We start from the raw sequence: 13,965 nt of genomic DNA, 5'->3' as shown, positions 1-13,965 counted from the left end.
GTGACATTCTGAAGAACCATATGGGCCTTGACACAGGCTTCATGTGGACACGTCCCCTTTGCTTGACACTGAAGCCCCGACAGGACTTGGAGCTTCAGACATAACATAACTAGCTGTTATATATTCTCTCTCAGTGCAGGTACCATACCTGCTCTTTCTCATTGTGTTGCTTCATAGCCTGTTCAACTTACAAATCAAAGTTAAGGTATTTGATTCATGTGTCACAGATTGATTATCATAATATAATTTGTTTGTTCTCTGTTACTTACAAGGTGCAGAAAACACAACACTGATCCAAAGAATGATTGATATGTAGAAAGTGTACTCTCCAGTGGATGTTGTGTTAACTACAGAACTAGTAACAGGAGGTGGTTTAGTGACAGTGTCAAGCAATCTAGCCTGCTGCACACATGTCCCCACATTTCCTACACCATCTAAAGCAGTCAGCTCGACTATGTGTGAGCAGCAGGAGGCAGTGTAGGTAACCACTGTAATATTGTCACCCCCTACCCCAATTGCTGTGGTGATATTCAGAGTACCATTCCCTTGGCGAATGGTGACCCTATCAATGCCAGTTCCATTGATGCCATCAGTGTAATTAGCGATGAACTCCCACTGGGAGGAAGCACAAAGTGATGTAGAGGAGGCACATGTTGTTGATGTAATGACTATGTGGCAAACTGGGTGGTTAACATCTTTCACCTAGAGAGAGAGATACAGAAAAGATGGAAAGGGCTGGGTTGGGTATGTGTTACAGGCAAATGGCAAAAAAGAATAAAAGCTTTTCATGCCCTTTAGAAATTCACAAGAGAAGTATGACATAAAAAACCCTTACTGCAACCAAAAACACAAATATCAAATCTAATGAAATTCAAAAGATGGTTAAAGATGCAAAGGCTGAATGGATTTTTAATTTAAAAGAAAATTACCCCCCAAAATCTGTGTTCTTCTTAATTTTGTTTGTTTGGTACATTAAGAATAATGCTGAAAAATATTACATTGAACAATATCACCTAAGTCCCACCCCCCTTGGGTTCCTGATAACGCTAAGTAAACAAGAATGGATGGAAAATATCACTCACCTTAGCAGTCACAGAAAACCTGAGAACTACATAGTTGATGTCGGTGGCAGCAGAGTTTTCTGCCTCAATGGTGAGGGTCACGTCTGTTCCTGATGCAGCACTGGATGGAGCCGTTAGGGTAACGGTGCCAGTGGCTTTACCACCACTGCCTGTTACAGTAGTAATACTGCTGGGTGAAGTGGAAGTGTAACTGCGGTCATTGCTGACTCGCACTGTAAATGGCTCAGTTGCAGAGTCAGTTATAACGCCATCAGCAGTTGCGGCGACTGTGAAGGGGATGGAGATAGTGGTGCCCGGCTTGATGTTGGTATTATTGGCTTGGGCCTGGACAAGAAGAGAGAGAGAGAGGAGCAGGGGAATGAAAATATTATTTTTAACATTGTTGACAACAATATGTTGATATGGTTTGGTGTATAAAGAATAGTGAGAATGTGTTTGTTATTGGTACACTCATTTGAGTAGATGGCTATTGCATAAACCAGAGAAAACAGGAAACAAATTAATGCAAAAATGTTTCAGTTTACTTATGGTGACATTAAAGATTGTTCAGAAAGCACACATTAACTGTTCTCACAGTGACAGAGATGCTGGAGGTCTTGATCCGTGTGGACGCTTGTCTCTGGAAGCTGCTTGAAGTGGACCTGGAAGTGGAGCTGCTGTCCTCTCCTTTCAGGATAAGCACAAATTCACCTGCTGGGATTCCACTAAATGTCACCAGGAAATCGCTGCTTCCTAATGACTGCATGAGACCAGGAGTAATATGCACTGTCAGCAGATTGACAGTCATGACAAAATAATATATAACTAAATCTTTACTGCAGAGTAGGGCAGGTGCAAAGACTATTTTTGCGGGATATTTAAGATATGAATATTACCTTCCATGAAATACCTTCCATGAAATATTATTGCAAGAAATGGCTGCCTTCAGGGTGTTGAATTAATTTCCTTGGCATATGATACAATGTTAATTAAGCTCTGCAGTGCTAAATAAATCTGTATATTTGGCTATATGCTAAAAGTTTTAACTTAGACCTTCCTTCCTTAAAAAGGAATCTGATCAATCTGAAGGCATTTGAAAATGAAAGTTTTTATGGGACTCAATACAGGCTTGTGGAAAACTACCTAAAGCCCATGACTCGCAGAACTATTTTTAACAAAAATAATATGACGCAGTTGTTTTCTTGTCAGTCCCTCATATCTCCGTGAAGGAATTTTGCCTGTCTAAAGCATATCGTTTGAGAAATCTTGTGCTTTGTTCAGATGCAACTTTGCAGATCTAATCTGTGCTGACATGTTCTTTTTAGAGATCAGATGCTTTCTCTGTCTTGAACTTTAGCATTTAACATGCATAATGAGGCCTGTAGAGTCTGAGGTTTAGAACTCGCATTATTTGCAGTTTTAGTCAGACCTTGAGGTGAATTTGCTTGTTTATTTGCTACTAGGAAGACTGTCTAATTGCACTGACACACAATTGAATGTTCCAGACCAGCCAACTGCCAAACCTTCCGCTTGTATAGAAGGGGTTACAACTGCTGATTAATCTCGTGCATTTGTACAGTTGTACCTGGTTGGAATTTAATTCCTCTCAATTCCTTTGGAAGCAGTAAGGGTGACTCAGTTTGTCACAGGACTGCATAGAGACCTGTGAAAACTTTGTTTTTCACATGATACATCATATACACAACAATGACAGTATTAATATAAAAAATTCTCACTGTAACTTAATTTATTCATGTATTACTTTTGACATACTTGCAATGATCCTTTGACCTCTGTGGAACCTGAGTTGTCAAAAAGAGTGACCTCAGTGACCTTTACTGTGTCACTTGCTGTCGTAGTGATCAAGATGCTGGTATTACCATCTGAAAGAGCGGTGAAGTAAGAAAGGTAATCTACATGAGTATCAGTGTGACATGCCCACTGATAAACATAATTGTTTAAAATATGTCTATGAGACCAAAGTAAGTGAGGAAAACTGATTACCACAAGAGAACTTTACAAACTATAAAAATGAACAAACAATTGCCATAAAAGTTCACTGAACTTTGACCTGAGTATGAAAGCACAACAGTAGACACAGACAAATAAAATCTTTGAAAAACATCTCATATAACTCAGTGGTTAAAAGTTAACAATAATGATACTGACCTGTGACATTAACTAAGTAAGGGTTGTTTGAGCTAACACTGATTTGCCATAGCCCCGTTTGATTATCAGTGTTAAAGCTTAAACGACGGAAGTTTCCTGCTCTGGTGACAGATGCCAAAGGCCCACTGGACTGATTGGAAGTCTGAGAAACACCTGGAGGAGAGGGATAAACAATTACAAAGATATTTTCAATATGATGATATAAGAGGTAAAGAAAAATGAAACAAATGCATCAAAAATGCATCTTAGAATTATTAAGAGACATTTGTGATGACAAAACCTGTTGGGCTGGTGAGGCTGAAGGTGAGAGGTGAGTCTCCTGTGATGTAAGCTGTTACATTATTTAATGAACCATCAACAGTAAAAGTAAAATTGTCAGGCCTTCCAGGGTTCCTTGCTGCCTGAAAAACTGTCACCTAAAAGAAGAAGGAGAGAAACATCACATTTACTCACACAGTGTGATCTTCAGTCAGATATGATTCTCTTGATTGATGTCTTACCACAGCGCTGGCTGACATGGCTGACATGCCCACAAACCATGTTGGACTTGAGATTTTAAGGAAGTAAGGGGACTTTCTACTAAGTCACTGCTTTCACATCTGCTTCCTGTTAAGCATGGTTAGGGGTTAGGTGTGTCCCTGAAAACCTAAAAATATCATCATTTCTCTGAAATTCATATCATGGATGTGTAGTATGGACGTAAATCTCTGAGGAATGTTTCTGAAGCAGTTCTGGAAGTAAAAGGGGGTCAAACCAGTGCCAGCAAAGTGTACCTCTTAAAATGACTGATGAGTGTATATCTAAAAATTGTTATCAAGACAATGAAAAGCATTTATTTGTTCCTCTTGTGTGAGACTACAAAATGGCTCAGATATCACTAGCCTATACCTCAAGAAGGTATTCTCTCCAGCAGCTAATCTGATGTCCTCCAGTAATTCCATAGTGGCATGAATAGCCAGATCAGCTGCTTCATGGTGAAAGATGCCATGACTGGAATCAAGTGTATCCTTATTGATCCCTCCCACTGGATTCTTCTTGCTTGTGCGGTCAAAAAATCCACCATGGCTGCATTTACCTTGAAACAAGGATAACATTTTTTATCATTTTATCAAAGAATATCCCCCCGTCTCAAAAAAACCCTAAATGCAACACACTAAAACAAATGATTTTTCCAACTTACCAGTAAGTTTTGTTGAGAAGAAAATGCTGAAGTAGCCTGAAGTCAGAAGTCCCCGGTTCAGGACGTGAGGCAGAATGTTGTTGATACAGTTCTTTCCTACACAACTTCTGCAAGTTGGAATATTTCGTCCTGTAGCAAAATTAAGCAACACAGAAATAAAAAACATTCTAAATGTATACATTTATTATTATTATTTATTATACAATAAATGCATGCTTTTCAACATCTAGTGGCACGAGACAAACAATCGACCAATTACTGAATGCACTGCGATAACTGTACATTTTAATCTAGATAGCAGTTAGCTAAAGCAGTTAAACTGCAATTCTCATCTCTGAACACAGACAATGGGGGGAGGGCGCCTACCTGCCAGGTTCTCAAGAGGTTGCTCAGGTCTGATCAGAGCACTGTATGGAGTTTTATATCCCAGCTCCACCCAGTTACTGTGGCTGTAAAAGTCCTTGATGTACAGAGTATGAAACAAATTTAGAAAATCACTTTTGCATTTTGCTTTAATGATACCCCAGTGTCATATAATACTCTCTTAAAAGTTGGTAGTAAAACAAGCATCACTCCTACCTGCAGGGTGTGACAGATTTGCCCCAGAGTCCACCTCCCTCTGTAAAAATTTTCTAGCTTGACACTGGCCTTGACCGCAGACACACCTCATCATCAAAATACAACAGATTGTTAGATACAAGTTGCCATAGTGTGACTTGTGCTGCAATCACAGCATCAGGTCAATACTAAGTTCTTTTCTAGTTTTCATGGTTTGTTTAGTAATAAATTATAATTTACCATGACCCTGTGACTCAGTGTTACTTTCCTAGATATTATAACTTTCAAGTACGTAAGGCTTCTGTCAGAACTAGTATGAACCAAAGTCTATATTCAAAAACAGTTTGTTATATATAGCATAAAACAGTTGTGTTAATGTTGTTCTGGGCTGTCTTGTTAAGCTTTGATGTACCTTCTGTGATGATATCCCGTCCTCTGTGGAAGGTCTCATCGTCAAAATGGCGTGCCGCACTCAGGAGAAAAATTGCGTCCACCGCTGCATTGCTGAGGTACATAGTAGCAATGGCAGTTTCAAACTTGATGGTAGAAACGAAAGATGTGAAGGTACCTATAGACGAACAGGCCCTTTGCACCTTTCCAACTGACAAGCTATTATCAATCTGAAAACAAGGAATTTGTATATTACAACATGCCACTCATATGTTGATCAGTATTTGTTCTATTTTTATAGCACTATAAGTGGGAGTTGTCTCATCAGCAATAGGGATGCTGTTTATTTGTCATGTGATTTTTTACAGCACAAAAATGTACACTTACTTGATCTGTAAGTGACTTTTTATGTTTTACAGCATGTTTATACTGGTTAACCACAACGTTGTGTAACATGGTGGCACTAATACATGTGTCACAATTAATATTTCTTGAGTGGGTTTGTTTGGGCACATCCAATCAGTTCTGGTTATGTATTCAATGTATTATTGTAGGGCCTACCTTACAATATGAGGCTGTTGGTGCTGTATAAATAATATTGAATTGAACTGAATTGCTTAGTGCTCTAGGAAATCTGGAAACCTGTTTTGGGAAGCCAATGTTATCAGGGATTGCCTTTGCCAAAAGTGTGCCCATATGTATATTCACCCATATGAATACAATATTCCATAGACAATATTTTATAGTAGAACACAAACTTATAACAAGGAAAATGTTATTCACTTCATTTGTCACTGGTTTTGGTGTTGTGGCTGATTCATGCATTTTTCCACTCAGCAACATTCAAGTCTTTAGTTACTGTCAAAGATTCAGTAAAGCACACATGTCTGAATGCATCACTGCTCTCACAATATTTCTTTTTAAGAGTGTCTTTCCAACTCACAGTCAGGGTAAAATCCAGTCCATTAGAAGCAGCGATATCTCGGCAGACTTCTGCTGTCTTTCGAAGGATTGCTATTCGTGTAATGTTACGGTGAGTGATGGAATCTGATGAGAAGAGTGGTTTGAAGCCCTGAACAAGACCTGGCAGGGAGAGGATCAGCACCACCAGAGGCATCACTGTCTGTCTGGCAGTCATAGTTCAAAAGCAGGAAAACAGGATGGTAATACTGAAAGAAAAATACAAATCTAGACGGTTACAGCCTCTAAACCTTTATCACGCTAACTTCTTTTTATGGATGTTTCAACATTCATTTTACAGCAGGCTGGCAGACAGAAAATATAATCAAGGACAGAGATGTTTCTGCAGTGATTGAGAAACAGTCTGACTCTTAAAAACGTCTTAAAAAAGAAAGAAAGTAAAGTAAGGAAAATCATGTTATCAAAATTTTAATATTTTCAGTAAACAGAGTAATGCCAATAAACATATTGATAAGATCAGAGCTACATCATACAATGAGTTTAATACAGAAAATAATAAAGAAAGAGCACACTGGAAATACAGACACAAAAATGCTTATACTGGAAAAAAATTACAGATGGTGAAATATATTTTTAACATTTCCATCAAAATAATTATATAATATAGTCTAGATATAGTTTGTTTTTCATCTTACCTGCATAAAGTGCTCTTAGGTGGTTTTGTCGTATTCAATTTTAAGCACTTCTTCAGTACTAGACTCTCAGTTAGATTATGTTGTATACAGACGTGTGTTTTCTATTTAAACTCTAGCCCTTTATCTGTGTGTGCACTGTGTCATTCATTCCTTTTTATATTATGAGTGACTGAGTGACATAATATAATTTTTTCCTTTAAGCTAGCATATTTCCACGGAAGAATTCCCACACAAAATCTTTTTCTGTGTATGCTTCAGTGAAATCAAAGGAGTGAATGCATATTTCTGTAAAAACAACATATCTTACAAATGTTATTCATCTGTAACTTATAAAAACATACAGATAATCAATTAAAGAGTCATATGAGTATATGAAGACTATAGATCTGTCTATATCTCTTCTCTATCTCAGATCTCTGAGATACAACTTTTGTTTTTTCAATAGGAAGAGAGCCATGTGACACATCAAACTTATTGGTAATGTCACAAGAAAAACAATGGTGTGCTTGGTTTCAACGTAACTTTATTCTTTCATGAGTTATTTACAAGTTTCTGACCACTTATAAAATGTGTTCAGTGTGCTGCCCATTGTGTTGGATTGTCAATGCAACCCTCTTCTCCCACTCTTCACACACTGATAGCAACACCGCAGGAGAAATGCCAGCACAGGCATCCAGTATCTGTAGTTGCAGGTGCTGCACATCTCGTATCTTCACACCATAGACAATTGCCTTCAGATGACCCCAAAGATAAAAGTCTAAGGGTGTCAGATCAGGAGACCTTGGGGGCCATTCAACTGGCTCACGACGACCAATCCACTTTCCAGGAAACTGTTCATCTAGGAATGCTCGGACCTGGCACCCATAATGTGGTGGTGCACCATCTTGCTGGAAAAGCTCAGGGAACGTGCCAGCTTCAGTGCATAAAGAGGGAAACACATCATCATGTAGCAATTTCAAATATCCAGTGGCCTTGAGGTTTCCATTGATGAAGAATGGACCCAGTATCGTTGTACCCCATATACCACACCAAACCATCACTTTTGTTGTTCCAACAGTCTTGGAGGGATCCATCCAATGTGGGTTAGTGTCAGACCAATAGCGGTGGTTTTGTTTGTTAACTTCACCATTCACATAAAAGTTTGCCTCATCACTGAACAAAATCTTCTGCGTGAACTGAGGGTCCTGTTCCAATTTTTGTTTTGCCCGTTCTGCAAATTCTGTCGATCTGGGTCATCCTCGTTGAGATGCTGCAGTAGCTGGAGTTGGTAAGGGTGCCATTTGTGAGTAGCTAATATCCGCCGAAGGGATGTTCGAATAATGCCGCTCTCTAGTGACATGCGGCGAGTGCTACACTGTGGGCTCTTGCTGAATGAAGCTAGGACAGACACTGATGTTTCTTCATTAGTGACAGTTTTCTTGCGTCCACATTTTGGCAAATCCAACACTGAACCAGTTTCACGAAACTTAGCAAGCAGTTTGCTGACTGCTGGCTAAGGTCACCCTACGAGACCACCCATCTCCCATGGGTGGTCTCGTAGGGTGTCTTGCATTGAAATCTGCTGCAATGACCCGGTTACTGCGTTCACCAGATATCAACACAATTTCGATCACGTGTTAACCTCTTCGACATGTCAATGGCTGTGAACAAAGATAAACTTGTAAATAACTCATGAAAGAATAAAGTTATGTTGAAACCAAGCACACCATTGTTTTTCTTGTGACATTACCAATAAGTTTGATGTGTCACATGGCCCTCTTCCTATTGAAAAAACAAAAGTTGTATCCAAGATGGCCGACTTCTAATTGACCACCATGGTCACCACCCATCTTGAGGAGTTTGCCCCCTCACATATACTAATGTGCCACAAACAGGACTTTAATATCACCAACCATTTTATTACGGTGTATTCATATAAATGGCCCACCCTGTAGTCTAATTTACAAGCTAGTAGTAAGAGGAACAGATACTGTGAATTAAACACCTTGTCGCAGTATTAACTTTTATGTATTTGTACTTGTGCTGAGCTATGTGCATTCTTCTCTTTCTGTTCCTGTTAGAAACAGAATTGTGTTCTTCAGTGAAGGGAATAAAGTGTTTTTTTTTTCAGAAATCCCTGGCTTTCACTGCATGACATACTTAGTCTTTGGAGGTTCTTTCAAAACCAAGCCTCCTTGAGACGAGTGCCCCATTGTGATATTTAGACAAATATATTTGTCAGCCTAAAAACTGTTTCACTTTAAAAGGTATTGTTTTTAATACCTATTAATTCAACTGCTCCTCAGCTTTCAAAGCCTTATATTGTGAGATAGTTTCCATTTATGAAAGAGTTGCTGACTCACAAAAGGACATTTATGTACATAAAAAGCTTAGCATGTGATTTAACTGGTTATTTACCAAGTTACTGACAGGACAAAAAAAACTATTTTACCTACTAAATTGTGATCATCACCGGTCCCAATTCGAGTCACAGAGCTTGAACCAGCATTCATCAATATCAGGTTAGAAATAATCTGACATCAACAACAACAGTAAAACAACAACAACAAAACAGGCAAAACACTCTTGCTGTTGCTGGCTCTGGCCTCTCCTACCTCCTATTGTTGTTTGTGCCAATTTCTCTTTTTCTAATGCATTAGTGAAAGAGCTCAAAAGGATTTGCCTTGTCAGAGTCTTATGACAATCACATCTCACATTGTTCTATGACTGATGAGGCAAAAACTAAAACAAGATTTCAAAGATAATTTCTTCTCTCTCTATGGTGAGGTTAGTGAAATAACTAAGCTACTTTTTGTCATACACAAAGGTGCTGACACTCAATGGTGTAGAATTACATAATCAGAGATATCGCAAAAGAACAATACAGTATGTGCATGATTGTGCCAACTTGTAGAATTTTTCTTAGTTGAAGAAAAACCCGTTTTTGAACTTTTGCCTCTGCACACCACCAAAGCATATAATAAATCAAGCTATCAAACTGAAAGTTCAATACTACAAAAGCACAGGGAAGCTATGTTGTGTTTTATGGGGTGGGACAAACTACTATAGCACATACTTCTAGTGCTAGCCCCAAGTTCAGATAAATAAGCAGGGTTGTGTCAGGAAGGGCATTTGTCATAAAACCTTTGGCAAATCAAACCTGCAAAAAGTGTAATTTTCATACAGAATTGTTCTGGGCCTGGGTTAACAGTGACTGCTTCTGTTGCTTTTGGCCAAGAGGAAGGAGATGAGACAGGCTCTGGGTGGTGGGGAAGAGTTCCTAGATGACTGGGACAGTGGAGCTTAGGTGGTGAGGGAAATTGTCAGAAAGGTGTTTGGTGTATTCTCTGGACAGAGTATAGGAGACTTGGAGATGGAATGAGGAAGTAAAGGAAAGTATTCAAAAGAAGAGTTTAGCAAAGAAAAAGTGGGATAGTTAGATAGATGAAGAAAGTAGACAGGGCTAGTGGGAGGCTAGGTGAAAAGCAATGAGATAGATGTCATAAGCACAGGAAAAGGCTTGTAATTAGTAATATGTGAGGCTGGACTCTAAGGAAGGAGAAAAGGGTCATTAAGTATAGAAATTAAGTGCCATTTGCTCACTGTTTGAGCAGGAAACCATATGCCCATATATAGTGACCTTTAGATTTAATCTGATTTAGTGCTCAGTTCAGATAAAAAATATTATAGTAGATGATTCTAACATTGACGTAGATGCTGAAAACAACAGCCTCAACTCTTCAGTTAATTTAGTGTAAGACTCAGTTGGTATCGATCAAAATTTAAATCAGCTCACGCACTGCTTTAATCTCACTCTGGACCTTGTCCTGATATACTGCATAGAAACTGATTCCTCCACTGTTATCCTTTTAATGTTGATGTAATGATAAGGTTAATCAGCAGGGGGCACTGTCTTTAAGAAAGCTTATGGATGGCAACAGGGGAGCACATAAAAGAAGACTGATCAGTGGTGTTGTATAATAAATTGTTTGGGGGAGTAGCTCACAAAGCATAAGTGGATGCTATGTTATTTTTAACAAGCACTAGGAGGACAACACAAAAGGGTGTTGAGCATTAGTTGCCAGGAGGAAGAAAAGAGGAAGACCACAGAGAGGATCAATACATTTAGTGAAGGAGGACGTGCAGAAGGCTGTTGTGACAGAAGATCCCAGAAATGGGATGAAATGGCAATGTTGCAAATGATGCACTGTGCTGTGCTGCCCCCTAAAGGGAGCAGTCAAAGAAGAAAAGGAGCATAATAAATAGAACAAGCTTTTTAGGTAAAAGGCCTGTTCAGTGATTTTTGGATGTGTTTGTGTGTCATAATTGAACTGGACACGATAAATGTAATCTATGATTATATATTGTTTTAATAATTGTTATGAATATTTGTTCATGACAGAGTTGAAAGTAGAAGTTCATTAAAGAGAGAGAGAGAGAGAGTATATATATTAGCATAATTACAGGCACAACTGAAATACATACTTCTGGTAGTTTCCTAAAAACAAAACAAAAATACTTTATTTGAAACAACAAGAGAACAAACCTCACTGGGTCATTAAATTGTTGCCATTCAACTGTGCAAGACAGTGGTTATAACTCTTAAATAATTAAGGCAATTTTTTTCTGTGACTGTTGGATTAAAAGTCATTTTGGTGATGTAAAGAGGCAAAAAACTGCAAAAAAAGTGCCTAGAAATTGTGGATATAACTGTAAGTGTCCTTCACTACACACAATTGTTTTTATTATGCTTCTCCACAAAAACAAAGGCAAAAGAACAATGTACATGATGTGACAAATTATTTTATTTTTTATGTATGTTTGCATGAATGCATGAAAAACAAAACATATGCATGAAGAATAAAACACAAAATGCAAAGATCAGCCACAATGTGGCTGCTGTAACTTAGATGGAAAGGAAGAACCATAAACAGCATTGGTCTTATGGTACACTTTCACCAAAACAAAAGACAACAAAAGACAAATTAGAACAATACAAATAATAGTAAAAATGACACAAAATCCATCTACTGCCAAAGCAGATATTGGATGCAACATATTGCTTTCTTTGCTATAAACACAGTTCATATTGCTCGTGAGTCTATAGCTGATTCTGCATTCCTTTGTTTCTGTCTGGATGTCAGTGACTTTGAAAATCTCATATGGGGGAATTAGTACTTGATTATTTTTTTTCAGGGCAGAGTAATATGTTATGTCAGCGCCAAAGCACGTTTGCACCTCAAAACATGAGATGTTCCTTGCAAAGTCCCACTCATCAGAGCCTAACATGAAGGTGCTAAACCGAACCTGTTTGTTAGAGATGTTCAGATGTAAAAGTGTCTCTGCTTGAAAATGTGTACTAACACATGTCACCTGGCTGTGTTTTAAAATCTGAATGCCTTCAGTTAGAAAAGAATAAAGTGAGCGTGACTCAAATGTCTCCTTTGGTTTTCCAGTTCTATTTGCAGACTTGAAGTTGAGGTTTACAGGTTGCAAAATAGATTTTGTGTACATATATAAAGCAGCAGAATGATCTTTCTCCAGGTGCTTGTGTTGAGGCTTTCTGGTGTGTTGCTCTGCATTTCTCCAGGCTTCACTGAAGTTTTTACAGCAGGATTCCCATTTTTGCATCATGGAATTATCATTTAAAAGTGTAACTTCAAATATGCAGTCATAAAACGTGGCATCACTGTGGTAAAAAGTCAAATTCTCAGTAGATGTCTGAAATTAGGAGGAACAGCTTGTTAAAAAATATCCAGCAGATGGCGATATGCATTAAATCAACAGCCAGCATTCATCTTCTTTTAGTCTTTTTTAGATAATGGCTTCAAGAATCACATTAAAAGTGTAAAGATTTCAAAACACTGGTTATGAATATTATGATAAAGTGCCATAAAATAAACCAAAACATAGAAAACCCTTTATTTTACATCTAACTTTAGCTTGAATCAAAAACAAATAGTGTAAATTATGCAGTATTAAATAATTTAAAGTGGTATTAGTGGTAGTACCTTTTTAACAGTATCCTGCAGGCTGAATGGTAGATGTGTGACAACAAAAATAAGAGTAGTAATGGCACATATGATTGTTTTTCTCTGACACACTCGCGACACTGAAGAAGCCATAATTCATCTGAAAAAAAAAAGAGAATTTAGTTTAAAGTGAACTATTTGTGTTTTCTTTTCTTTTGTGGAATTAATTGGCAAACCTGTAAAATGTCCGTGTATGTCATGTATCTTGACACAACCCCCCCCCACACATATTTCACAACATGACTGTGTACAGTTTATTTGCTTGCTCTACACAATAGAAGTGTAATAAAAGCCTGTTTCAGTCTATATGTCTCTATATACACATATGTCTAGACATCTATTTGCCCTATATATATTAGTTTAAGGCATGCTGGGCTGTGTGATAACACTGTGGTGAATCAAAGTGCTACTATGTGAGAGAAAAAAGAGCTACTTGCATGAACTCAGCTTGTGTTGTGTGTCTTTGTAACTAAAATGTTTAGAAAATACGAATCTGTGAGATTTGCCAGTGTTAGACAAAACGAAACTTGAAATGTTTAATAAAATACACCACTGCCAGAGGATCACATCATTAAATGTTATATTCAAATTGATATTGCTGCAGCTTGTCACAATGAGAGAACTACATAGGTCCTAAATTCCTGACACAGTCTGTAAATACTTAATTCCTCTAACATCAATGTTTATAAACTGTCATAGACAAACCAAAATGTAAATAGAAAATTAAATAAATGAAGTTTTTCTCTGTAAGATTTATCTGAATATATCACAGTAAACAGAGGGTAACAATATACTGTAATGTCTCTGTATATATGTGGAATGGTTAGAAAAGACATTTAAAATATGCATTTCAAAATTCTGTCTATTTTCTTTTTCTTTATTACTTACAATATTATGAACAGCTCTACAGTTTAAGGTGGTCTTTTAATTCCAGAGTGAAAATGCTTTAGTTCCCTTTTTGTGTTTTACGGTTGAAAGAC

The 13,965-nt window shown here is 37.8% G+C and overlaps 2 protein-coding genes across 2 annotated transcripts; both read right to left on the bottom strand.

Annotated features, from left to right (window-relative positions):
- Positions 1 to 261: 261 nt before the first annotated feature.
- LOC146385242 (uncharacterized) lies at positions 262 to 6,496 on the bottom strand. The gene is made up of 14 exons (XM_084929924.1): positions 6,302 to 6,496; positions 5,381 to 5,588; positions 4,990 to 5,075; positions 4,777 to 4,870; positions 4,411 to 4,539; positions 4,119 to 4,305; positions 3,731 to 3,776; positions 3,511 to 3,646; positions 3,231 to 3,383; positions 3,086 to 3,132; positions 2,835 to 3,002; positions 1,657 to 1,821; positions 1,083 to 1,406; positions 262 to 702 (listed from the first exon to the last, which is right to left on the bottom strand). The coding sequence occupies exons 1-14, from the start codon at positions 6,494 to 6,496 to the stop codon at positions 262 to 264; spliced, it is 2,379 nt and encodes a 792-aa protein (XP_084786050.1).
- A 5,256-nt stretch (positions 6,497 to 11,752) lies between these two features.
- LOC146385241 (ecto-ADP-ribosyltransferase 4-like) lies at positions 11,753 to 13,079 on the bottom strand. The gene is made up of 2 exons (XM_084929972.1): positions 12,965 to 13,079; positions 11,753 to 12,674 (listed from the first exon to the last, which is right to left on the bottom strand). Exons 1-2 carry the CDS (start codon positions 13,076 to 13,078, stop codon positions 11,835 to 11,837), a joined length of 954 nt encoding a protein of 317 aa, XP_084786098.1. The 5' UTR covers position 13,079; the 3' UTR covers positions 11,753 to 11,834.
- Between the last annotated feature and the right edge of the window lie 886 nt (positions 13,080 to 13,965).

Source organism: Perissodus microlepis, chromosome 6, assembly GCF_051167445.1.
Source record: "Perissodus microlepis isolate ML-2025 ecotype Zambia chromosome 6, ASM5116744v1, whole genome shotgun sequence".
NCBI lineage: Eukaryota > Metazoa > Chordata > Actinopteri > Cichliformes > Cichlidae > Perissodus > Perissodus microlepis.
Note: the sequence above shows the minus strand (reverse complement) of the source record. Positions and strands in the feature narration are given on the sequence as shown.